This window comes from Phytophthora cinnamomi (genome assembly GCF_018691715.1).
Source record: "Phytophthora cinnamomi strain GKB4 chromosome Unknown Contig60, whole genome shotgun sequence".
NCBI classification, from domain to species: domain Eukaryota; phylum Oomycota; class Peronosporomycetes; order Peronosporales; family Peronosporaceae; genus Phytophthora; species Phytophthora cinnamomi.
The window spans coordinates 742,658-768,904 of record NW_027150993.1 but is presented as its reverse complement, the minus strand read 5'-3'; the positions used below and the strand labels follow the sequence as shown (position 1 = coordinate 768,904).

The 26,247-nt window shown below is 55.9% G+C and overlaps 4 protein-coding genes across 4 annotated transcripts; 2 read left to right on the top strand and 2 right to left on the bottom strand.

Moving 5' to 3' along the window:
* Window positions 1-1,001: 1,001 nt before the first annotated feature.
* On the top strand, window positions 1,002-1,343 carry IUM83_14102 (uncharacterized protein; the record flags this gene model as incomplete). Its single annotated transcript, XM_067938827.1, has 1 exon — window positions 1,002-1,343. One exon carries the CDS (start codon window positions 1,002-1,004, stop codon window positions 1,341-1,343), a length of 342 nt encoding a protein of 113 aa, XP_067787441.1.
* Window positions 1,344-16,177: 14,834 nt separating this feature from the next.
* IUM83_14101 (uncharacterized protein) lies at window positions 16,178-16,966 on the top strand (the record flags this gene model as incomplete). The annotated part of the gene is made up of 2 exons (XM_067938826.1): window positions 16,178-16,582; window positions 16,670-16,966. 2 exons carry the CDS (start codon window positions 16,178-16,180, stop codon window positions 16,964-16,966), a joined length of 702 nt encoding a protein of 233 aa, XP_067787564.1.
* Window positions 16,967-21,769: 4,803 nt separating this feature from the next.
* On the bottom strand, window positions 21,770-22,204 carry IUM83_14100 (Pol Polyprotein; the record flags this gene model as incomplete). Its single annotated transcript, XM_067938825.1, has 1 exon — window positions 21,770-22,204. One exon carries the CDS (start codon window positions 22,202-22,204, stop codon window positions 21,770-21,772), a length of 435 nt encoding a protein of 144 aa, XP_067787563.1.
* A 2,111-nt stretch (window positions 22,205-24,315) lies between these two features.
* Window positions 24,316-26,247, bottom strand: IUM83_14099 (Neutral zinc metallopeptidase, Zn-binding site; the record flags this gene model as incomplete). Its single annotated transcript, XM_067938824.1, has 1 exon — window positions 24,316-26,247. One exon carries the CDS (start codon window positions 26,245-26,247, stop codon window positions 24,316-24,318), a length of 1,932 nt encoding a protein of 643 aa, XP_067787424.1.

Genomic DNA, 26,247 nt, shown 5'->3' with positions numbered 1-26,247 from the left:
CCTCGCGGAAAACGCGATGAACTCGCTCTCCTATTTAAAGCGGTTGCTCGTCCAGTATCGACACGTCAAGGCTGCTCTCGAGTCCAGCGCGACTACCTCCGTCCGAGATGTGGTGAACTTGCGAACAGACAACGAAGCGCTGCGCCGGGAGTGGGCTGCGATGGAGGCCTTCTGGCAGTCTGAAGTCGGGCGCGTCGAGAGCGAGAATCAGAGCGTGGAACTTCGAGCCAAGCGGAATCTGGTCGCTCAGGAAGCAGACCACCAGCATCAACTGAACGCGCATGAGGACGAGATCGCTGGCCTGAAGGAGCAGCTGGCAGCGTCTGAGGCTCTCTGCGAAGTTTTGCGGTGGGAGTTGCGCGAGAAGACTTGAGATGCTTGGTCCTTCTCGGACGTCTTGGATCGGGAGTCCAGCATCCCAGGCACTGGGAGCTGGAAGCGCCTGCAAGAGTTGTTCGCACACTTCGCGACTGGCGGTCGACCTCCTGCGGCATGGATTACGAACATCCACGTGCTGGTAGCGGACCAACCACAATGTGTTTGCGGCGATTACCAGACTGGAATGAGCGCAAGAAGGCCAATGATGGCGACTCCGCTCCCAAGCCCAAGTCTCCGCCCAAAGTCTGCGACATCACTGGAGAGTCCAACGAGTCCAAGAAGAGCAAGCCAAGTACGTCGCACTCCACAACCAAGAAAAAACCGGCGTCCAAGAACAGCAAACGCGCACTCAGGGACATTCCTGGGAGGAGCTCAGGGCCAGTCTGCAGTTATAGCCGAGCACGCACACTCCTGATGCTCAGTTGGCTCGACCTGCGTCGAGCGCCTTGGAGTTATCCGAAGATGAACCACGCGCCGTTCTGCCTGGACCACAAGTCTGGAAGAAGCTTCGACACGACCTTCGTGTAGTGATGCAAGCTCGGTTCAAGTACGAAGACGCGTTGGAGCTCGTGCGCGGTGATCACTTGGTTCACCCTCTAATTCCTCGCGAACCTTTGATCGAGATGCTGGTCAGTACGATCCGCAGCGATGAATTGGACTCTACACCTTGGGCTAATCGCGTCCCCGAGATGTACTACCTCTGCGCTGAAATTCGGCTTGAGAGCATGTTCGACCGGGAGGAAGACTTTGAACCGTGGCTTCCGCTGGAGGAGGACTCCGCCCAAGACGAGACTGAGCTCATGTCCTTCAGTAGCAGCAGCAGCAGTGGAGACTCGGCGTTCGAGCCTGAAGATGCAAGCGCCACGTCTGAAGTTCCTGCCTCCAAGAGTGCGTCGAAGAGTGCATCCAAGAGCATCTCGGCCGGGGCCAAGCGCAAGCTGGAACTGCTCGAGTTAGAGTCTTAGAGCAAGGGCACGTCTTCCACGCTTCGACGTTCACCTCGAACCAAGAGAGCTAAGACGGCCAAGGCAAAGTCGAAGTCCAAGCCTGCCCCCGCAGCCAAGGAATCCAGCACGGCGTCCAAGGTCCTTGGGCAACTGATTGAGTGTGAGATTGGGTTTTGACTGCGGAGTGGAGCCACCGGACCGAGGTCTAACGGCGTCGAGAGTTTGAGAGAAGACGACCGACGTCTCCTATTGGCTACTCACATTCACGCGTCAGAGTGACAGAGAGCTAGTTAATGACTGCGAGGCTCGGCGGGCCCTAATAATTCTCGCCGAGCTCTCCAGATAGTCATAGTGGATACACATTTTGCCTCCTATTAGGAATCCGGACTTAAGACGAAGGCTCGTCCGGTTGTAGGATTAGACCGAAGGCTCGGTCTATATCAGATATTTGTATAGACATTAGGGATTAGTTATAGTCGAGGCCTCACCGCCTCTAACTATTAAATCAGAGCAGAATATTCCCCCCAAGCCATCAGGGTCAAGTCCGTCTACGGTAAGTCTAGCTAGCTTCACTGTAGGGTCAGGATACGCTCGGCCGACGCGGGGTATGTCTGCCGGTGAGCTTAAGGTACATTGACCGAGAGTTCGCCCTGGTAAGGCCAGTGGCCGAGTGTTGGGAGGTAGAGAGTCCTCCCTGTACGTGTGTACGTTGTCCTGGGTGCGTGGCGTGGCCCCCCAGTGTATTTGACTCTTTGACCGAGGTTTCACCTCGGCGCCCCTGTCAAAGGCCTTGGCCGGCCCGGTACCCTTCCTTTCTGAGGGACCACAGTGGGTTTAGCGCGAAAGCGTTTATATTTACGCACCCCAGCCGTTGCTCGTGGCTGGCGGTGGCTCTACCTACCTGACCGATACTTCAACACAAGGCATATTTCCAGCCCGGTGTAAGGGATCGGACCTGGTCTTCCGGTTTAATCCCAACAATCTTCGCCGACCTTTTTAGGGAAGCGTGTGTTGTTGGTAGGACTCGTCCCATTTGTCGAGGCTGAGGGACGAGGACTCGTAAAAATCGTGAATTCCTACACGACAACTGGTGCCGCGACCCGGGACTGGTGTGACCGAGTGTTTGTTGTTACGGTCTGTGTAGGTATTGCCCCTTAACGAGCATTGAAGAGAGAAGGAAGAAAAAGAGAGCAGAGAACAAGAACAAGAAGAACAAGATGGCGAACGGATCCAAGTCAGCGGTACCAGCAACGCCGGCAAAGTCGACGCGCGGACCCACCGAGTACTCGTCAACCGTCGCTAGCGACTTGACGTCTCGGTTGTCGGTGATCACCGAACGGTCGGTCAGCTTCGAAGAGTCGGTGGATGAAGATTCCGACGCCAAGGATGAAATGATGGACTATGATGACCTGGAAGAGAAGTCATCTGCAGCGATGCAGTAGACGGACGACCAGGAAGACGCGATGTTGTCCGTGGGACACAGCGGGGTTCCCCGCTCGCTCTCGCGAAACCTCGTCGAAGAAATTGATGAAGTGGCGGAGCCGGGCCACGCCTACGACGACTATGAGGACGGCACCGAGGGCTCGAAAGCCCTGGTGCAGGTTACTAAGGGTCCTCAAGTTATCCAAGGCAACCGACCGCCGATGAATGGCAGCACTCCAGCTGCAAACAAGGTACTTGGACGAGTGTTCAAGCAGATGATGGAAGAAAGCGAGTGGATGCAGCAATTCTCGCCCACGTCAATCCGACAAGCCATCTGGGTGGAGTTGAAGGGCGAGCTGGCCTGGCCAGTAAACTCTATTAATACCACTCAGGTGGCCGAGGACACGGTCTCGCTCATTCGGGCTATGGGGTGTGAGCCGCAAACTCACCCCTCGGAGGCTGCAATCCGTGACTGGCCCCCTGCCATAGCGGGCCGTGAGCTCTAGAAGTGGAAGCGCAAGCTCCGTCTGAGCTTTGGCACCACAGACATCGGCCTGGCTGGCCAAACCAAGGCCTCGGCGGAGCAGGAGGAGGACGACCCGTCGAAACTCCCACTCCCACAGACGCCTCAGAAGAAACCAGAGAGCTCGGCCAGACGGCAGACTACTGATGGTGTGTTTTCGGTCCGTACCAAGGGTACGCCGTACTTCCAAGATTCACACATGGTGACTCCCCGGTCGACGAGCCGCGCAGAACGCATTTCGCGCACCGAGGGGTCGAAGCCCACTCGCAGTACACAACGCGGGAAAACAAACCGACGGGTCGCCCCTCGGTCGGCCTCCTCTGACGAGGATGATGATGATGATGACTACCTGGACCACGTTGACGGCCGCGACAGTCCTAGTGACGAATTGGCCCGCCAGATCCGGGAGGTGAGCGAGATGGAGCGCTTGAGCTCGACGCCGAGACTTGAGCTCGCGATCCACTGACCCCTCGCTCAGATCAAGCATTTTTCCGGAGCCCGCAATAAGAGTGAAAACTCGATGCAGTGGCTCCGAGCTTTTGTCTACGAGATGAAGGGCACTCACACACCGCCCAACGAGTGGTGCATGGCGTTTGAGTTAAGCCTTCGGGACGGTGCCCTTCACTGGTACCGTCAACTTCCGAGGAAAACCAAACGTCAGTGGAAGTTGCTCAGCGACGTCTTCATTAAGTACTACTGCTCGCAATTCAAGCAGTCTGCTAAGGCTCGGTACTACTCGGCGAAGAGGGATGGGGCCGAGCACATTTGCGACTACCTAAATCGACTGAATGGCTACGCTCGCAACGCTGGCCTCCAGTTCGAGAAGGGTGGTCTCGATGCGAAAGACCATGTGCACCGATTCCTCGAGTCGTGTGGGGACCGAGGGCTCGAACGGCGGCTCTGCCACGTTCGAGTGAAGGACATTCACGAGTTGGAAGACATGATTAATGACATCTTGAAGTTGGAAGAGCGTAGACAGTCCCGCGATACTTCGGCTTACCCACCGAGAAGCCGTGCAAGTACTCGTCGACGCGATGACAAACGCCCCGAGGCTTCGCGGGACAGTTACCGACGCGACCAAAACGATCGTCGGGACCGAGACTTTGACCGCCGTCGCGATGACTCGCGCCATGTGCCGCGAATCTCGCTGGCAGAGGCTTCGCTCGCCGACATGATGACCGAACTCCAAGTCCGAGGGTCTAGGGGTGGCCGGACCGAGCGTTCGTCACCACGCCGACTCTCGTACAGTAGTAGCGAGAGCGAAGCTGGCAACAGCCTCTACTCTGAGGGCGATCAAAGTGGCGGCGACTATAGTGATGACTACAACTCCGAAGATGAAGGTGGGCACGTAGCCGCGGCGAACGATCATGAAAGACGTGCAGCAGCAGACGGGACCTATGCCCGCTCCGACCACCGTCAGCGCAAGAGTGGCTACTTCGGTCGAAACCTCGGCCGCGATAACCGCGAGGGTAGCCCCCGTCAGTATGGACCGTGCGCTGCATGCGGAGGGCTCGGTCACTCGGCCCACTACTGCTACCGTCGGTGTCAGCTATGCCAGCAAGTGCATGATGTCGGAAAATGTGAAGCTCTTCAAGCGCTCACTTCTCTCCTTCGAACGAAGGTTGAGAAGAATGACCTCACACCTGAGCTCCAAGTCCTAGTCTTCGGTGGCCATTTAAACTAGGCAGCCCGCCAACTGAAACTGGGTTGGTCCCAATCGGGCTGCCACAGTTAGCCGAACCCGCGATCGACGCAGACTGTGTCTACGCGTTCGTGGGGAAGTGCAAATGGCCGAACAATGACGAGGAATATGTGAACCCGATGGAAAATGAAAAGGAGAGAGGTAGAAACCTCGGTGGAGGTGAAATGAGTGATGCGAATGATGAAGATGAAGATGGAAATGGCACAGAGGCTTGGGTTTCAAGAGCAGTGCCGGTAGGACGCACCAGCCCACAGCTCGGTGGAGTGCTGAAGCTACTCCCGGGCGAGAGGCTGGGGTGGTGGTCCGCGTGGAAATTCGACCAGAGGGCTCGGATGAGAGCTCTGGCCCGAGGCGCGGTGAATGATGTGCGCACCCGAGTCCTTTTGGACACAGGATCGAATGTGAGTGTGATCGCGGAGAGATTTGCAAAGAAGTTGCGGCTGCGTGAAATTCAAGGTCACGGCCGCTGTATGGAAATACAAGGGTTTACCAAAGGAACGATGGCTACAGAGCGCCGAGCTTTGGTCAAAGTGACGCTCGGCTGGGAACGAGTGTACGAGTTTGAATTGTGGATTATGGATCATGGCGCCGGTGTGGACGTAGTCCTCGGCACCGACTTTATGATTCCGGCTGGTGTGCGCCTGGACATGTTCCACGCGACTGCCAAATTGCCGGGCGAGGTGAGCATTCCGCTCATCAAGACGAAGAACATGCTCGATGAACGAAGTCTCGGTCCGCACATCAACAGCGGACCCGCCGAGGATTTACTTATGCCCGGTCACGAGTGGGTTGACCATCGACCACCGAGGCGTCAACCCTCGGAGGAGACCCACGAGCTGTGGATACGCCGGACCGAGACGTTGGTACCCACGGTGAAAGCGTTTAGACGGGGCAAGGTCTCTCGAGTACGAGTGACCAATGTGAGCGACCGGCTGTTGTCTTGCCGAGCTCACACGCCTCTGCTTCTGTGGGTCCCAATTGGAGACCTCCCGTATGATGAAGGGTACACTCGGTTGGAGTCGACCAAGTACCGAGAGTGGAAGGTGGCCGCATTTGAGGAATCACGCGACGAGGATTTGCTCCAGCGCGAGTACGAACTCTACCAGAAGTGGCTCGCCGCGCAACCACCGGCGGTTGATCGGCCGAGTTATCCAACTCCGGCCGGAATAAAACCTCGGCCGCCTGATGACTCGCCGTACCAGGCGTGCCGTTTAAGCTGCGCCGAGCTTTGGGAACGAGAACTCGCGAGGTGCGAAGAGATGGAGCAACTCGCCACCGACAGCTCACCAGTGGGTGATGATCCGGTGGCGCCCCCTACCCAGCGCGCCGAGCTTGAGTACACTAGTACCGAGACCTCGGCGAAAGTTACGAACGAAGTCACGTTCGACCAGCCCAGCGACGATGGCTACGACGTGAGCTCAGAACTAAGCGTGCCTACCAATGAGGCCCCAGAGGCGGTGGAATCCACTTATTACCAACGTAAGCCTGGGCTGTCTGAAGACTCGGCCGAGGAGTCGGCGGGTGAAGACTCGATGGATACCCTAGAAGCGACGTACCTGTCTGTAGCTACTGCGTTGGCGACGGGAGAGGGCACAGATGACGGGGGGGGGGGGGTCAACCCTCGTCGGAGCACATGCCCAATGAAATCAACTTAGAGGACTACGCTCACGAACTGGCGTTCCTTCCCGACCTAACGGAGACCTTGGTGACAGACCTCGACTACTCGGCGCCGAATGTGCGTCTCCCAGGGGTGAGTGCGGAATGCCAGGATCGCGTTGTGGAAGTGCTCAAGAAGCACGAGAAGATCATGATCTCTAGTGGAAATGCTTTGCCTCCGCCCGCTTATGGGGTGGTGTGTGATATCGATGTGAACGAACACTCGCCCATCAAACAGAGAGCTCGGCGAGTGCCCCTTCGGCACCTACGGAAGTTGTACGAACTACTACGAGGCCTGCTCAAGGCAGGCCTGATAGCGTTTTCGAACAGCCCGTGGGCTTCGCCAATCGTGATTGTGTTGAAAAAAAAACGGCGAGGACATCCGGCTATGCATTGATTACAAGATGGTGAATGCCATCACCGCAATCATGGAATATGCAATGCCTCTGGTCGATGACCTTCTCACCGACCTCGAGAAGTATCTGTGGTACTGCTCGTTGGATGCAGCAAGTGGATTTTGGGCGATTATGATGACAACAAAGGCTCGCCAAATCTCGGCCTTCGTGTGTGCCCGTGGTCACTTTGAGTGGCTCAGGGTGCCTTTTGGATTAAAGAATGCACCGATGATTTACCAACGCATGCTCGATAATCACTGTGGGGGTTTGTACAACCGAAAGGTGGATGGAAACACTACGCAGAATTAATGCGGTGTGCGGAGGAGAGTGACCGAGACCTTGGTCGAACCCTCGGACGGACCCTGGCTGAACCGTCGGACGGTCCGTCACCTGACCCAAACCAAACACTCACGAAGTTTGAAGTAAGCTGCGACAACACTCGGGCCGAAGACTCGGTCGCGGAACTCATTAATAGCCCGGCGGTCGACATGCTCGCAACTGGAGAACCCGACGAGTCCTCGCTAGTCCCGGTGTTTGGGCGCCGATCATTTGTGGATGATATTTGCTTCGGGGGTGAGTCGTTTGACGACTGCCTCGAGACTTTGGACCGACTGCTCGCCCGCTTCGAAGAGTGCCGTATTAGTGTGAGCTTCACTAAGAGCATCTATGTGCAGCCCAAGGTTGATTTTTTGTCGCATGAGGTGACGCGAGAAGGCATTAGAGCTGACCCCAAAAAGTTCAAAGCAGTAGCCGAGCTTTCATTTCCTCGGTCGAAGAAGGGGGTACAAACATTCCTCGGTGCGCTAAATTACTACAGCCGGTTCATCCAAGACTTTGCAGTATATGGAGCGGCACTATATCAGCTGAAGGACGAAGATTTCACGGACGGGGGTGACCTCAGTGCCGCCAAGCGAAGCTTTGCTGCGTTACAACGAAAGGTCGGTGAGGCACCGATCCTCCGACACTTCGACCGTGACCGAGCAGTCCACGTAACACTCTTTGCAAATGAGTGGGCGCTCAGTACAACGCTGATGCAAGAGCACGGTGGAAAAATGCACCTGGTACGATTCTACGGCCGAGTCCTCAAGGACGAAGAGGTGAATTATCACCCGGCCGAAAAGGAGGTCCTGGCCCTGCTCCAAATGTTGAAGGTGTGTTACACCCAACTCGCAGGTTGGACCATCCACGCCTACACGCGATTTTCAACGCTCAACTGGGTCCACAAGTCGAAGACTCTGTTTGGACGAGCTACCCAATTTGCGGTATTACTGTCGCCGTGGCACCTGGTGGTGCAGCGAGTTAAGGAGAACGATTGCGCTTTTGCACAGCTCTTGCAGTCGACCATTACTAGTTTCGTCGACCTCGAAGACTCGCTGGCCCCAGTGACCCCACCGACACGTGGCTCCCCGAGTGTTCGGATGGACCCCCAGTTGCTATATTCCAGACTGCCCCGTGTACACCGAGGCTTTGTACTCTCGTTCGATGGATCAGCCAAAACTGAAAAACACGGTGGCTATGGTAGTTGGGCATGGATTTTATTGAGACTCCCGGAATGGAATACAGTGATCGCTGCGAGTGCTTATCTCGAGACCACGACGGTAAACCTCGCTGAGTACACCAGCATGGATAACGGTGTCTCGGCAGCCCTCGAACACGAGACCGAGGACTTAGTTATCGTCGGAGACTCGAGACTCGCAATCCAGCAATCCCTAGGGGTGATCGCTTGTCGTAAGGAGTCGCTAATGCACAACTGAACAAGCACAAGGAACTCACGGCGAGACTTCGCTCGGTGAAATACTTGCATGCAATACGTGAATTCAATGCGACCGCTGATTCGCTCGCGAGCGAAACATTGGAAAAGAAAGCCTCGGTGGTAGTGGACAGTGATGATAGGAAGCAAGAATTGATGGAGTTGAATCGAATCCGAGAGGTTATCTACGAAGGCTCGGCTGACGCTTCGGAAAACTCGGCGGAAGAGACTACACGTTCTGTCAACTCAGTCCAAGTACTGATACCGCACGACCAAAATCGTAGCCGAACTTTTTTCGATTTTTTTTACGGGAATCACGATATGTAGCTGCGGTGACCAGACACCAAGCAAACGAGCGGCGAAAACACGTCCGCTTTGCGAAGGAAGTCTCGGTGATCGATCCAAGCCGCGAAGAACACGCGTCAGGCCCAACTGGGGCCAACACCGAGGGTTTAAAGTGCACGAACCGAGTGCTGACGACATTGATCCCACGGTGGTGCAGGAAGAGCGCCGCCGACGCATAAGCGCCGCACAAGATGAAGAATTACGCTGGTCGAACCTAAAGACGGTGCTGAAAGGAGAAGAGGCAAAGCTGAGTTACAAAGCCGCTCGCGAAGCCTGGAAAATGGCCGACAAGTTTGCACTGAGTGAAGATGGATTGCTTTATTTCCTTGGAGTGAACCGTCGGTGGGGAAAGGAACGGACCAACGAGACTACATTTAGGATGGTGGTGCCAACAACCATGGTCCAGGAGGTCCTACAGAGCTGCCATGACTCACTGGAGGGCGGACATCAAGGTATCGTCCGCACCTACCACCGAGTTAAGGCGGACTATTACTGGATCGGCCTGTTCGCTGATGTGGAGCGGCATGTGCGCTCGTGCCCGGACTGTAGCTCGAGTAAAAGCGTCCCACAATTCCGTGGGTACTCGCCAGGGAACATCCTGGCCGAGCGCCCGATGCAAATTGTATCGATGAACTTCGTTATACCTCTGCCGAGGTCTCGGCGAGGGAACACCGCACTGTTGCTATTTCAGTGCGCATTCACGGGTCTTGTCATGGGCAAAGCCATGGCCGACACTTCAGCCATCTGTGTGGCACAAGCGTTCGAGGAATGCGTCTACCGAAGGTTCGGTGCGCCGTCGTTGATACGTCACGACCGAGATCCTCGTTTCATGAGCGAGGTCTTCCAAGTATTCACTGAGATGATGCAATCGAGGTCTCGGGCTACACTAAGCTACCGACCACAAGCAAATGACCAGCAGGAACGCTCGATTAAGACCATAACGCAGTCTGTGCGGGTGTATGCGGAGGACCCGCTCCAGCAAGATTGGGATGGGATTGTGGAAAAGCTCACCTTCGCTATCAACAATTCGCATGATGCTACAAGGAAGGACACCCCATTTTATCTCGTGCATGGTTGGGACGCTCGGTCGAGCCTTCGAGCGATGTCTTCGTCTCTTAAGCGAGGGATCGGCCGGCAGTCCAACGCCTTAGCGTGGCGACGTGAAGTCAACCGACAACAAGAGATCGCCCTGGCTATGGCTAAAGAGTATCAGGCGACCGAGAAGGCTCGGCGTGCTGAGAAGCATAACGCCACGCTGAGCGGACTGGAGAGGGCAGCCATGCCTGGGTCAGTACAGGACGACGTTTCCGACGTTGAACGAGGAGTCGGCAGAACTGATGGAACCGACGAAGAGTCGGTGGCGAACTCTCTGTTCAAACCGGGAGATCGAGTGTGGCTATACATAGAGCGCGTGAAACCGGGGCTGACAAAGAAACTTGCACATCGCTGGCATGGACCTTTCCGTGTAAAGAAAAAGGTTGACGAGTATGCATATGAGTTGGAGCTGCCTGATCGAAGTGGATACCGGTTCTACCCGGTGGTACATGTGTCGCGATTAAAAGCTGTGAGCGAATTTGGCGATCGACCGAGAACTCGGCTGACCCCAGAGGTCATCGAGGGATCGAGACTTGACTTTGACGAGGAGCTGCTGCCCGAGGACAGCTGGGAGCCAGACCTGCTCGCTCGCGAGTACGAGGTGGAGGCGATCTTAGACGATCGAGTTCCACTTTCGAACAGCACCGAGCGCTCGGTCAGAGAGTTTCTCGTGAAGTGGGCCGGTTACGACGAGCTCTCGTGGGAGCCAGCCGCCAACTTGTCTTGCGGCGGCCTGCTGTATGACTACTTGCGCAAGAAATGCTGCGACCGACGGTTGCAAATGGTCCAAGTCGCTGACGAGGACTAGTTGCAACCTGTCGCGAATGATGAACTGCCGGTGGGGCGATGCAGCCCACCCAAGCAGACGAAAACGACTACTGCACCAAAATGATTGTATATTTGCATGTAATTGGAACGAGCTTACGAGTGGAGATTACGATTGGAGAAGGGTGATGAGATACGCAAAGATGATGAAACGACGATTAGCGAAAACCTGAGAGCTAGCTACCCTTACGCTACAATCACTGAGAGACCCTGAGCTAACTACAACCGCAAACATGAAAGCGGAAACAAGAGACCGAGGGCTCAAGGGTCCGAGTTAGAGGCGACCCGAGCGAGTACTGTGAGGCGCGCCTCTTGGGGCTCCCCGGTTCTGGGTTGAGCCTCCGTCCCTCCAGCTTCCGGAGCAGAGCCACCGGCCGCGCGCTCGTCGTCGAAGTCTTCGTCGCTCGAGTGCTCGGCCGGAGGAACTGCACGAGCTTCCGAGCTAGGAGTGACAGCTGGAGCCTCATCCGCGCGACCGTCGTGAGCGTCCGCAGCCTCTTCAACCGAACCTTGGGCCGACCGCGCTGTCGACACACCGCCGTGGGAACGCACAGACTCTCCCTCTTCAGCCTCCGAGCCCTCGGCTGCCGAGTCTCCAGCTTCAGCAGGGCCCTAGTATCCGGCGAAGCGTGGAAGCGGGTGAACTTGCGAACTCACGGCGCGGTGACCAGCTTGGGGTCCAGCGAGGGATCGACAGTGATAGCCGACGCAACTTGCTGTAGGGTCATCCCACGAGGAACGAAGACCGGGACCGCTGGGTTGCAAGGGGCGAAGATGGTGTTGTAAGGATGCGCCGCAGGCACATCCACCCAACAGTTCCGCCAGGGCTCGTGACCATCCAGCTCCGTCACCTCGGTGCACCAGTCCGCAGTCATAGGGGTCCACAGCAAATTATCCACGGAGTAAATGGGAACCGAGGGCTCGAACATGACTTCCGGGGTGCAGTGGATGCGCCCGTGCGAATCCGGGTAACATCAATGCCACAGACGGTAGGGGATCCGGAGGCGGAGACGATCAGCACGCCCATTCCGGTTGGAATGGTAGTCTGTCCAAGTTTCGAGCGCCTCGACGTAAGCGGGAGAACCCTCACCGAGCTCTTCGGCAAGTTGCTGGAGCCATCGCTCGACAGCAGCCGGGGAAATCCAATGCGAACGCTCGTACAAGGCGAAACCCAAGTCGTTCTTCTCGGTGGGGCCGAGTGCTCGGCCGTTGAACTGTCGCCAGAACTTGACCACCAACGGGAGACCATTTGCCCGTATCGAGATGCGCTCGTCCGGCATGAATTCGGCGGCGCTGAACAAACAAGGATCGGCAGGGAGGCTCGCCAAGAATTGCTGGTACGGATGGGCCGAGCTTTCCCAATCCGCGAAGGCAGCAATGCCCTCGGCCGAGTACTCCACGGCGACTTCACTGTCAGCAGGCCGAGGCACCCGAACTTCCAATATTTTCTGCCAGCAGGCCCGAGCACTCGGGGCTGTGAAAGGAGGCTCGAGAAGATCCAACGCGTCGTCCGGCGAGGTTCTCGTGGAGCGACCAGAGGTTTTCTTGGACGAAGCCAAGGTGTCGGTCTTCCGAGCTGGCCCAGTCGTGGCATCCTTAGAAGTAGTTTGCCGGCTTTTCGTAGGCTCGCCACGTTCACGCCGGAGACTCGGTGGCGGCGATGTCTTGCGCTGCCGACGTTTCTTGGACGGAGCTTTTGAGGGAGGAGCAGCAGGTTTCTTCGCCTTGCCCGGCTTCTGCTGCTGGGGAAACCTCTTTGACAGACTCTCCCTCCAGAAATTCTCGGACGGCTTCCCAAACCGAAACCCATCTCCAGCATCACGTCCAGTAAGGTCCGTGACCTCGGGCTCCGCCTCCGAGGTTCCATCGAGGCCCAAGACGAAGTCATCGGGAGCATTTTCCTGCTCGACCGATGATTTCGACTGGAGTGAGGCCACGGTAGAAGCAGGACGAACCGGACGGCCGTCCCGACGAGGGTTGATCACCACCGACTCCTTGAATGGAGAATCCCGGTCGACAGGGGCCGGCGCCTTCTCTTGGAGATCTCGGCCAGCTTCCAACTCGTCGTCCGGAGACTCCGGTGGGGCCGGAGGCGAAGTTGGAACCTCTGCGTCCTCAGGCCTAGCTGGTGAGCCGGGCAGTGAGTTCGTCGAAGAGTCGGACGGATGCGGCGATGGAGGCGCGTGGACCGAGGTGTCGGCGTCGACCTCCAAGATTTCCAGTGGTGACTGAGAAAGAGAGCCACTACTCGCCGTTGAAGGCCTGTCGGCCGGCCGAGTCCTCGTGCTGCCAGTCCCGCCTCCACGCGGAGGAGATGGCCCGTGCGGTGGCTATGACGAGTCCTGGGCCGTGGGTCGCGGAATAGTACCAGAATCTGGTCGAGACTTGGCTGTTTTCGCTGCTGCTTTAGCCCTTAGATCCACCGACGGCTTACCAAGGCGAGAGGTACGCCTGGCTTGAACTTGGGACTTCGTTGCCGCAAGCGTCGGCGAAAGCTTGGTATGAGACGACGGCTTCGCCGAGACCTTGGCTGAACGCTTCAGACGCTTGGCCGGTGGGGCAGTAATGGTCTCGTCGTCCGACAGCTGGACCGAGGGGTCAGGTGGAATGCTGATGCGAGCCGTCTGTGATGGTCCGGAGACATTTTGGGAGCGGGCGACGCTTGAGCTGGCAGTCGGCACCAAGGAGATCGGGTGAGGACGCTTGGAGCCCACCGCGACCTCGGACAATCGCAAGCCCAGCTCGTCGAGCTCTCCGAGCAACGAGGAAACCACAGGCGGAAGCGACGAGTCATCGGGGAGGTCGAGGCCACACAAACTGGCTCGTTGAGCGTCTTGCTGGCGGAGGAAGGTGTTAAACCTCTCCACTGCCTTCGTGTACGAAATTAGCCCCGACTTGAACCCCTCTCGGTCTTTCTTGATGACCGCCCGAAGTTCCCTGATCGAGCTCTCATACTTGGAGCATCGAGCCTTCAAGTTGTCAGACATCTCAGCGCTCTGCCGGAGTGCATTCACCGCGATGCCCATCTTGCGAGAAAGGAAGTCTCGCTCCTCCCGAGTGACTCGAAACTTTTCAGCGAGCTGGTTGCGCTCGAACGAGGCTTGGTTGCAGAGGACCTCGAACTTGCGACGCTCGTCCACTTCTCGGCGTAGCAGCGCATCACTGTACGTGAGCTGCCCTTGGTAGTAACGAACCTCCGCCCGAAGGTCAGCCATCTCTGCGTCACAGCCGGGGGCAGGCGACGGCGCATCTGGAGCCAATGCACGGATCACCGCGCCGAGGGTTTGGGTGTCCTCCAGGCGCTGGTCGAGATCAGAGTCGAGGCGGAGCGGAGGATGACGCACCAAGCCCACTATGAGGTGACCGAGGTCTGCGAAACGCTACTCGGTGTGATCCTGCAACTCTCGGACCATATCCTCGGCGGCGTCCCGGACTGCGTCTTCAAGAACATCACGACGAGGGTTCGGAGGGCGCCGAGAAGGCGCCTCCGAGACCTCACCCTCCTCGAGTCGGCAATACTGAGTCGGGTTGGATGAAGTGCCGCCAGGCTCGTCAAACTGAGGGCTCCGCGGAGAGCAAGGAGGCGAACCGTTGACGCGACCCGAACCCGCGGCCTCAGAGCTCGTTACCACCCCGCTGTACGAATCAGAGGCGGGAGTTGGTCGCGAACGAGCCGAGACACTGGGGTTGGACGCAGCGTCACCTCTCGGCGGAAGGTCGCGCGCAGGAAATGACGGGAGACCTCGGGGTGCCCCGCTGTGCGAGTCAGAGGCGGAAGTTGGCCCCGCCGAGGCCTCGACCAACCTAGCCGTGAACTCAGGAGGGAAGGACACGATGAAGGCATTTGGATCATACTGTGGCATGCAAAGAAGACATGGAGGATTAGCATGAGGAAACCAGCGAAGCTTCGAAGACACTACATAGCTTACCCTGAGAGCGCGGCCGAGAACATCCGACGTGAAGACCCGCAGCCCTTGCCGAGGGCTAGGTGGAGCAGACGTGCTGGCAGCAATGACGTGCACCACGACGCTCACCACCTGACAGGTTCGAGTCGAGGTGAGGGCCGTTGTGAGATTGGGTTTTGACTGCGGAGTGGAGCCACCGGACCGAGGTCTAGCGGCGTCGAGAGTTTGCGAGAAGACGACCGACGTCTCCTATTGGCTACTCACATTCACCGCGTCAGAGTGACAGAGAGCTAGTTAATGACTGCGAGGCTCGGCGGGCCCTAATAATTCTCGCCGAGCTCTCCAGATAGTCATAGTGGATACACATTTTGCCTCCTATTAGGAATCCGGACTTAAGACGAAGGCTCGTCCGGTTGTAGGATTAGACCGAAGGCTCGTCCGGTTGTAGGATTAGACCGAAGGCTCGGTCTATATCAGATATTTGTATAGACATTAGGGATTAGTTATAGTCGAGGCCTCACCGCCTCTAACTATTAAATCAGAGCAGAATATTCCCCCCAAGCCATCAGGGTCAAGTCCGTCTACGGTAAGTCTAGCTAGCTTCACTGTAGGGTCAGGATACGCTCGGCCGACGCGGGGTATGTCTGCCGGTGAGCTTAAGGTACATTGACCGAGAGTTCGCCCTGGTAAGGCCAGTGGCCGAGTGTTGGGAGGTAGAGAGTCCTCCCTGTACGTGTGTACGTTGTCCTGGGTGCGTGGCGTGGCCCCCCAGTGTATTTGACTCTTTGGCCGAGGTTTCACCTCGGCGCCCCTGTCAAAGGCCTTGGCCGGCCCGGTACCCTTCCTTTCTGAGGGACCACAGTGGGTTTAGCGCGAAAGCGTTTATATTTACGCACCCCAGCCGTTGCTCGTGGCTGGCGGTGGCTCTACCTACCTGACCGATACTTCAACACAAGGCATATTTCCAGCCCGGTGTAAGGGATCGGACCTGGTCTTCCGGTTTAATCCCAACAATCTTCGCCGACCTTTTTAGGGAAGCGTGTGTTGTTGGTAGGACTCGTCCCATTTGTCGAGGCTGAGGGACGAGGACTCGTAAAAATCGTGAATTCCTACACGACATGAGTCACCGCGGACGTCCACGCCGTTGGCTCAGATCGCGTTCGAGGATCTGATATTGGTAATCGAAGATCCGGACCCGGCGCTGACTTCGTCGCACCGTTACTTTGGGATCAAGATGTGCTTCTACCGCCGGAAGAGCAAGCCGCAGACCGTGGGGTTCCCAAACTACGCGCCGCAGAAGAGTGAGACTCAATACCTGAACCTCCGCTGGAGCGCAGAGTTGTACACGGCGATTCTCCCGCTGAACAAGCACGGCAAGAACGTCAAGGCCAAGCTCCCCTGGAACCGCATGTTCGCTGAGCGCACCAAGGACTTCTATTTCCACTCTGCCTCCAAGCTCAGCGCGGCAGTAATGGCTGGGCTCTCGCGTTACGTGGACTTCATGGAGGCGAACTGTCAGGCTTGGTGGGACTTGCTGCACTGGATCATGATCGACGTCGAACAGGATGGTGAGTCCAAGGATCTCTTCGACAAGCGCCGAGTCCGGACGGACTCCCTGATCCGCAAGTACAAGACCGAGGTCAAGCGCCTTCGTTGCATCCCCAAGTTTCCCGAGAGTCTGTTCCAAGAACCGGGGCTTTGGCCGCTGCCTCAGCGCACCTGCTAGCGGATCTGGGAGGATCCTTGCGTCGTCGACTCCAAGGGCCGCCCCAAGCTACTAATCAAGCAACTAGAAGAGCTGGACGAGCGTGAGCCTGCCCGCACCATGTGGCCAACTGCTGCCAACGAGGTCGAGCGCATCAAGCATGTTCCTGACGAGCTTCGCAAGAAGTCCATCCCGCTCCCCAAGCGCGCGCGCAACTGGATTGTCACGAACCGTGAGGACAAATCGACCGAAGGCGACGAAGACGAAGACGCCGATGACGATGAGGAGTGCGAGGAGGAGGACAAAGAAGAGGAATAAGGCGAGGAAGTGGAGAGTGACGAGGAGCTGGCCGCGTGAGCTGTTGGACACACTCACACGTCGCCAATTTTGGACGCAGCATCAACATTACTTTTTCTGCATGTAGCGTAGTGAAGCATTTTTGAATCACTTGCGTCCAATCTCTTTCTCCAACTCTCAGTCTTTCCTTCCTTATTGCATTCAGTCCTCATCCTTGGTTCACATTCCCCATTCAACAGTCATCTCTGAGTCTTGTCGTCGAAGTCATAATTATGCAAAGCCATCTGAGCTCTCTGTTAACGTCTCCATATCACAACTCGACTTCATCATTCCATAACAATCTCAAACTCCACTTACAATCTCCATTCTCACTCGCACTGAAGCACCTCCAGAACTTTATCTGCGGTCAGCGCCCACTCGCCTTGTTTCAGGGTTTCATCATTGTCGGGGGCATTTTCAGTCATTTTCACATAGTCCTCGAATGCTCGTCACCGGCCTACATGGCTTGGAAGCGAGCTCGCGCTCGAGCTCCCTGATTAAACTCATACAGGAGGGTACCGCAGTTCAATTGCGTGACTGGTTCCAACTCTTCGTATCCTTTCCGATTGACGAGATATTCTCGAGTGGGTCGAGAGGTTCGGGTGCGTTTGACCCAGCGCAAGTCCACGATTTTCTCCACTTCGCATTCTCCGCTCACACTGTCAGACTCCCAGCTGTCCTCGGGGAGTAAGGCGGCGTCGAAATCGTCGTCTTCTGCGACCTCCACATTCTCAGTCGGGCGTTTGGGAGACAGCGCTCGAGGTTTCAAGCGGCTAACATGCACCCAAGGGTTCACGCGGTAGCCTGTGTCTTTAACCTTGTAACGGGGTTACACGCACAAGTGGCTGCAAGCCACTTGTGAATTTAACAGATAGATTATCTGTTAAAAGTTTTGGATACTTCCTCACCTTGGTGTAAGACACACCGATGGATACATTGAAGTGGACCACCACAGTGAGTGGTCCACACATACCCAAAGATCCTATTGGTAGAAAGCAGCATCTTTCTACCAATCAGAGTCATGCATATTAGCGGGGCTCTGACAGCCAGCCGCTGTCAACCCTTTCATAGATGATAAACAGTTTTTAGCAGACTTTAGAGGAATATCAATTTACAAGCAATACAGTTCTCATTTTACCTTAAACTAGCTACTTGGAGTCTTGTCTAAGTTAACTTATATTTGTGTATTCAAATATAATTAACCTAAGTAATTACTAAGTACTTACGCTTCCTCATCCACGTTGCGCAACGTGTAAGCTAAAGTAGTGAGTCAAATTAGACCCACTACACCTGGTAGCACTTTGTAGTCCGTCCAACGACAGACTGCTTGACGTTCGTACTAGGTGTAGGAACGCGGAGCCGAGAACCATATGAGCACGGAGGTGCCCATGGAGAGCTCCAATACGCCTGCAACGCATGTTGCACGCGCGGACTGCCCCCACCTGTCGGACCCAGAGTGCGAGGCCCTCCAACGACTGTCAACAGTCATTGGGGAGGCGGCGATAACTACGATGCTGCGTACGCTATCGCCGACGGAGCAACATGGTGTTGCTCTGGGCTTCATCATGAAGGAGCAGTGTGATGCTGCTTCCTCAGTGACGGCGTCGTCAGGGACGACACCGCGTACTCAACCATTAAAGTTGAGCGTAAGCAATTACGTGGGAAGAGAGGGCGAGCCTCTCCTCCGATGGCTTGTCGAGCTCGACACAGCCATAGCGGCTCGACGCATCGTCGACCCGCTGTCGAAGGTTGCGTTCGCCATGTCCTGCCTTGGCGGACGAGCGAGGAGTTGGGCATATGGACGCCGACTCTCCGATCCTACGTGCTTCAGCATGTATGAAGTATTCAAAGAGGAGCTCAGACAAGCGTTTGAGCCTCTGCAAAACGAGTTCCGGTCGAGAGCGGAGTTCCTCGACCTTCAGCAGGATAAGCATGACATTCATGTTTACGCGCAGCGCGCACGATACTTGGTCTCAAATATCGTGACTAACCCAATTGACGAGGAGACTAAGGTCGTCACGTTCATGAAGGGACTTAGAGATGGGCCCGTGAAGACCTATCTTTTCCGAGAGTACCCGAGTACTCTCGAAGCTGCGATTACTCTTGCCATGCAAGAAGAGTTTAGCCTGCGGCAGGCTAAACTGCATGTGAACGTGCCGAGGCCGCAACCGCTCCCGGTAGCGAGGACGGGAGGTCCGGAACCAATGGACCTCTCGAACGCAACAACTGCTGGTTACCAGCAGCAGGGAGGCAACGTGCGATGCTTCCGTTGCGGAAGGATCGGTCACTTTGCCAGAGAGTGCACGGCTCCCGTGCACTACAATGGTGGCCGTCGTGGCGATGCTAGGCATCGCCGCGGACCAACAAAAAACGCGAACATCCAGTAGGCGCGGGGCGCCCTACTGGTAATGCAGTCACGCGTGCCGACATTGGGCACGCGACACTGAGGACTGCAGCCCCCAGTGAGACCAGATCTCGCTGCAAGAAGCAAGATGACAGGCCGAACCTAGTCATCTTGAAGGTAACGTCGAAGAGAGCGAGCGACTCTCTTCGCGCCCTGGTAGATTCGGGCGCGTCGAACAACTTTGTTCGACTGCGGAGTTTACCGAGTCTTGACTTCGAGGAGGTAAATGTACCTCGAAGTCTTCTGGAAGTTCGATTGGCAACAGGTGCCATCGTGAAGACCGAGAAGCGCGTCGTGAAGGTGCGCTTCTCGTACAAACAACGGGTGTTTGTCGAACACTTTATCGTCCTGGACCTGGACGATAAGTTCGACGTTGTTATGGGCATGCCGTGGCTTGCACAGCATGATCCAGTAATTGACTGGAAGAAGCGCACGCTCGTGCGCTTCGACCGCGACAGCGGAACAGAGAGCGATGGCCCTGTTACCGCAGCGCACGCACCAGCAGGTGCGCGCGGAACACCAGTCGAGACAGCGCTTTATGCTGCTGTCCCGGAGTGCCCAAGAAGTGCGCGAGGGCACGCACAAGTGAGACCAACGTTGGCAATGTTGCCGACGTCAGAAGAAAAAGATGTACTGGTTCCGGGAACCAATACCCACGTTCAAGCGTGCAAGGGACAGTCCCTGACCCGAAGAGGTCAGGTCGACAACGACGTCAGCTCCGGGAGCCGACGCACCCTCGGTCATGAGGGGCCCGCCAATGAATGGCGTCGAGGTGACGAAGGCATGTCAACTCCAGGAGTTGACGCTGCAAACAGTGCGGACGGTTACAAACGTACCGCACTGACGCAATTCGAATGCTGTCGTGCAGCCGGGCTGCATGAAGGAACATGCGGTCAAGCCGGGCTTGATACCGCGCGCCCGCAGACAGGGTCTGCCGGCGAACAAACTGTCCACGGTGGGCCTGGACCAGAAAAACAACTGTGCGGAGCCCGGCTCCGCACAACAAGAAGACGGTGCATGCGGAAAACGCTGCGCAAGTCTCGATCCGGGACCGAGACGCCATGAGGACCGTCTGCTGGGCACACTGAGGCGGTGACGCCGGACGTCGAGACGCTAAGTGTCTTGGCGCGCACCGATACTGGATTCCAGTAGCGTGAGATGGCACTCGCTAATCCGACGACGACGGCGTCGGAGTTGACCTCGCTTCCAGCCACGAGCTGGAAACGCTTCACGCGCGACTTGCACGATGGACGCATCGAGATCTGCGTTCTTTCGAATAGCGAAAGAACGGAGAGCGAGAGCGAAGAGCTGAGGCAGCTCCTCATGGGAAGTACCACTGAGAGTGAAGACACTCTCAGTGCGAAGACGAAGCGAGAGCGCTTCGAGGAACAAGGTTGGGACTCGCTAAAGTCGAGTCCCTATTACGAATTATTGAGGGAGTACAAAGACGTACTCCCGGAGAGATTCCTGCGGAGCTTCCGCAGGATAAGGGCATTCAGCACGGGATTGATCTCGTGCCGGGCACGACGTACTGTGTCACGCGACAGTGGCCACTGCCGCGAGAGCAAGTAAAAGCAATCGACGACTTCTTTGAAAGTCGTCGTAAAGCAGGACAAGTGCGGGAATCAAAGTCCCCGCACAGTGCTCCGACGTTCTGTGTCAAAAAGCCACAGGGCGGATGGCGCATCGTTCATGCGTATAACAAGCTGAACGATGCGACGGTACCGGCGCAGACGCCGATACCGCGAAAAGATGTTATCATCGATTCGATGGCCGGGAGCACCGTTTACAGTGCTCTCGACTTGCGAGACGGATTCTATCAGATCCTAATGCGTGAGAGAGATATCCCTCTCACGGCGGTGAGCACGCCAAGCGGCATGCTCTGGGAGTAGCTAGTAATGCCACAGGGGCTCAAGAACGCCCCTGCGACCTTCAACAGGTGCGTGACGCACTTGTTGCGCTCGGTGCGCGACTTCGCGCCGAGCTGTGGACGGGAAGACCGACGTAGAGATGCACAGGGTGCATCTCCGGAAGCTACTTGAGATTATACGAAAGCATACGCTCTACGCGAACCTGAAGAAGTGTATCTTCGGGGCAAGCGAGATGCCCCGGTTGTTGTGTCGTCGTGGTCGGTATGCCAGCCACTCGGGGTTGCGGAAGCACACTGCGTCCATGTTGTTGCTGTGCTTACAGAACTTGCAGTATTTTCCGTTGCCTCCTTCATTTCGGTGCTGCCTTGGCTGTCCACGCGGCTGTATACCTTGGTTATTCCGGCGAGACGCCTGACCTCGTCCCTGGTTTCTGCCCTTCCGAGGTAGCTGTGCTCCTTGGATCGTGCGAGTGCGAGCCCCGCGACCTCCGTTCCTAAGCATTTCTTCTTCCTACTCATTGCGCTCGATCAACTCAAATTGATGCACTAAATCGTTGTACTCCCAACTACGCGAAAGTCGGTTGGCTTCAATTTGCCAGTGAATTGGCATGCCACTCTTGTACATTCTAACCACGTCAGAAGTCGGGATGGCTTCATTGTCCATAATATAGTTCAGCATGCGACCGAGCTTCCGAATGCTGCGGATGTACTCTCGGACGCTGACGCCGCGCGTTTTCTTTACCACAGACATCTTGTCGAGAATCACGCCTCGAGTTCCATCGGGGCAGTGAATCTCAGTCAGTCGCTGAAGAGCAGTCGTGAGCCGCAGGATGCTCTCCTCGGTCACGGAGTCGTTAAATTGCTGCTGGTCTTCATCGAAGAGAAGGACTTGAATGTCCTCGACGAACGCTACTTGGTCCTCTTCGTCGTCTGCCGCATAGTCCATTACTCAGAAAGGCGGAGTAATCACTCCAGCCAATCCTTCCAGTCTCCGTCGCGGAAGGTGGGCACTCTTTTCTTCACCACAGCTCCATTGCTCTTGACCTTCTCGAAGGTCACTTCTGCTGGGTCGCTGCTGGACATCCTTGTGGTCGGTGTGGTGAAGTCTCATAGATTCGCTACGTTTTAGCTATTGCTAAATGTCACGAGTCCTTGCTGGTGAAAATGGAACTGCTGCATTGTAAAGATAGATGTACAGCTGAAGGCTATCCTAGCGAAATTCCTCTGCATCGATGGTCTATCTCTATGATGTGCATGTATAGGTGAGCTCCAAGCGGTTGTAGACGAAGCTCAAGCAGTTGTCTGCTTGCGTGGTTCTCCACGTTGCGTCTTATCTAGTAGCTCACACTTCAAGTATTATTGAGCGCGCATAAGTTGGCAGACACTGGCCGAGTCGTCATAAATTTGGTGTCGCTTTCCGTTGTGGCTTAGCTGGCTTCTTACTGTGTTTGGCATTGAGTCAGTCACGGTCCTCTTTAGTTGCAGTCGGGCAGTTGCGGAGGTAGTGAGAGCCGTTGCAATGGAAACACCCAGTTTTCGGGGCCCCCTTGCTGTTCGGCTGTTCCTCCTTCACTATTGTCCTCTCGTCACTCCGCGCTACGAACTTTCTCGGCCGACTGTTGAATTTCGGTTGTTGCACATCAGAGTGGCGCTTCTTACCTCGAAACGAGTGTTGCTGCACTTGGGCCTTCTGTTTACGCCCAGCCTGCTTAGCCCGATTCAGTGCTCTATCCTCGATCGCGTGTTCCAGCGCTTGCTGGTTGATCAACTTTGACAACGTCATTACACTCGTTTGTGCATCGGGAACCCGGTAGTCGATTTCATTTTGCACCTTTTCCTTCTGAGTGGTTGGTAAGGAGTTGACCAGCAGTTCGCATTTTTTTTCTTTGTTCCTTTTACTCCTTCAAAGAAACTAGAAAGACCGTATTTCTTAATCAGTTTGTTGCAAGCGAGAATATAATCGGTCACACGCGATTGGATATCAGTGTTATCCATGTTCATCTTCAATTCACTCCGAAACAATTCATTCACTGGCGGTAGCGCTTTGTTCTGGTAGTTGTCCGTGATAGCGCGAATTTCTCCAGCAAAAACTCATCAGTCACGTCCTTCTCTGAAATTCCCCAACTAGCTTCACACAGTGCCGCCAGCAGGTCATCGTCAAACGAACTCTTCACGCTCTTCAAAATGGCACCGAGGTCTTCTTTTCCATCCTTGCATCGCTCCTTCATGGCGTCCACATACTCTTTTCGCAGCTTTAGCCATTCGACCAACGCTTCACGTGATGTAGAAGTCACCTTCGGCGCAGTAACCACAGCAAATATCAGCATTGGGGCTCGAGTCACGCTTGATATGTCTGGCGAACTCGCAGAGTATCTGGTCTCACTTGTCACGGGTGTCGAAACTCCATTCGAGTCACTAGCAGCCGCCGTCGTCGTTCGTAGTCTCGAATGTCATGCTGTAGTCGTCTTCCCAGTCTGTAGTCCTGAGACCACAAACTACTACAGAATTCTTTGTAGTGGGTCTTAGCGAAAAACACACTGCGAAGGAAGCTGGCGCTTCCTGGTGAACACAACGTCTATTATGCGTCCTACTGCGTTTATTCTCTGATGTCCTTTCACTACTAGGCGCGGCCTGTCGGCCTAGCAGTGGTTTCCTAACCTCCAGCTCGGCATCGCAGCTCTTGCGATGCCCAGTGAGTGGGTGGGGACTTTATCATGAATCTCACCACTACACTTTTACGGACATTGGACGTCGTTAGCTTGAACTACGAAGTAAGTGACATCAACGTACCTCACTGAGAAACGAAACGGAACGAAACGAAATTGCTACATTCGGTTGGAAAGTTAGACCAGACCCCAGACCAATTTGCAAGTTTTCTTGCAACTCGGCAACTTCGTGTTTGGCGACATCAACACGATATGTATCCGGATAAGTTTACCACCGATGATCGAACCACGAGAAAAGCATTTATTAAGGTGTTCAAAAACCACAACAGTGCCACGTGCTCGTACCAACGCGAGCCGAATTAAAACAGAGAAAGCAGTGCTGCCGTAAAGATTAAAATTTGTAGCGAGATCGGACGTGGTCAAGAATGCGACGCAGCATCCAGCCATCACTCGGCGTGATCGTGGTAGAGCTGTACGCCATCATGATGGCATTGGGGAAATCCTTGGCCGGTTTGGTTTCCAGGCCGTAAAAGTCCGGCAGACCGAAGCCGTGGCCGATTTCGTGGCCGATGAACATGATGTTCCTGTCGTACAGGTTTTTCAAGGTGTTGTTGAGGCTCACTTCCTGACCCCAATCATAGCCGAACCCGTACGGAATGTCTTCCTTGAGCCAAAACGACATGTCGAAGGGTTCACCCTTGCACGCACTCGTGTCAGACCACACGTTGTTGACATTGTCGTAGTAGCGATAGCACTCGTCGGGACACTGCGGGGCACCATCCGAGCCAACGTCACCCTCGTAGATTTTGCCGAGCGATTCGTCGGACCACCCGAACTGGGACGCTTGGTTGGCAGCCCACCCGACCATGTTGACCTTGACCTCCGTGAACGGCCAGCAATTGTAGCCGACCAGCCAGTCGTTCCACGCGTCGAAGTGGCGCTCCAGGATGGCCTGGAACTTGGACGCCTTGTTCTTGTCGAGGTTGCTCTTGGCGTCCCAGCGCACGCAGTAGTTGAGCGAGCCGTTGTTGTGCACCAGTTTGTCCATGTGGAAGTTCTTGTTGGCCATGACGTTCCAGTTGGCTTTGTTGGACACATCCGCGTTGGGGCCGATGCGGTTGTCCCAGACCCAGTCCAGGTACTTTTCGCTGATGTACTCGGTTGGACTGGCGACAACGCACTCTCCGGGCTTGGACGTGATCTTGCCGAAGGTGGGCTTGGCGCTAGAGTGGTTGGTGCCGGTCTCCGCGACGATAGAGCCCCCCGAAACGGACATACTCTGAATAACGTCGGACTGAGACGTAGATGTGTATGTCTGTTGCTGCTGTTGTTGCTGGATCTGGTTACTTCCTTTAGCCGAAGAGCTCGCTGATCGCAGCATGGTCTTATGATCGGCATCTGCACCGACACTTGACTCTGTTGAAGTTGTGCCATCGGTCGACGACTCAGCTGACGCCGTCTGCTCAGCTTTCGGCCATCCCTGGTCTCCAGTGCTACTCGAGGTTAGCGATGCCCCGGTTCCTGAAGACGTTTTCGTCGAAGGCAGTGGACCTTGATCTCCAATTCCACTAGACGTAGTCGAAGCAATTCCACTAGATTCAGTAGTACTGCTCGTCGTGGACCCCGCGGCTTCCTGTGAGCCCTCCACCGTGTTCGAGCCGGCAAGACTCAATCCCGCCCCTGAGCTCGACCCGCTGCAGTCTACACCTAGCGTTCCGAATCCTTGATCCCCGTTCGGCGGTGTCCACTCGCCATCACTTGAGCCGCTGCAGTCAACACCCAACGTCCGTGATCCTTGGTCACTGGTCGGCGGGGTCCACATACCTTCACCCGAGCCGCTACAGTCCACGCTCAGCGTGCCCCATCCTTGATCACCGCCCGGAGGAGTCCACCCACCTCCCCCAGAGCCGCTGCAGTCTACGCCCAAGGTCCCTTGTCCCTGGTCACCACTTGGCGGGGCCCAATACTCCGACAAACCAGACTTCCATCCTCCGTGTCGGGGCCAGTGTTGATCACCACTATTCGGGTTCCAGTAGGACGAAGGTGACGGCCTTCCTCCTTGCTGCTGGGGCCACCCCTGGTTACCAGGGCCAGTAGGCTGTTCACCAGAGGGAGTCCACGCAGACGAAGATGCTGTCGACGGCGGCGCTCCGAAGTTCCCAAACCCATTGCCACCTACGGATGTCGGGGTCAGACTATCTGTTGCTTGGCCGGGCGACACGGTGCCTGCCGTCTGCGTAACATCGTTCTGGCCAAAGTCGAATGCAGACGACGTAGCGGCCAATGTGGCTGCAAGCAGTGCGTGTACGGAGCTCGACCGCAT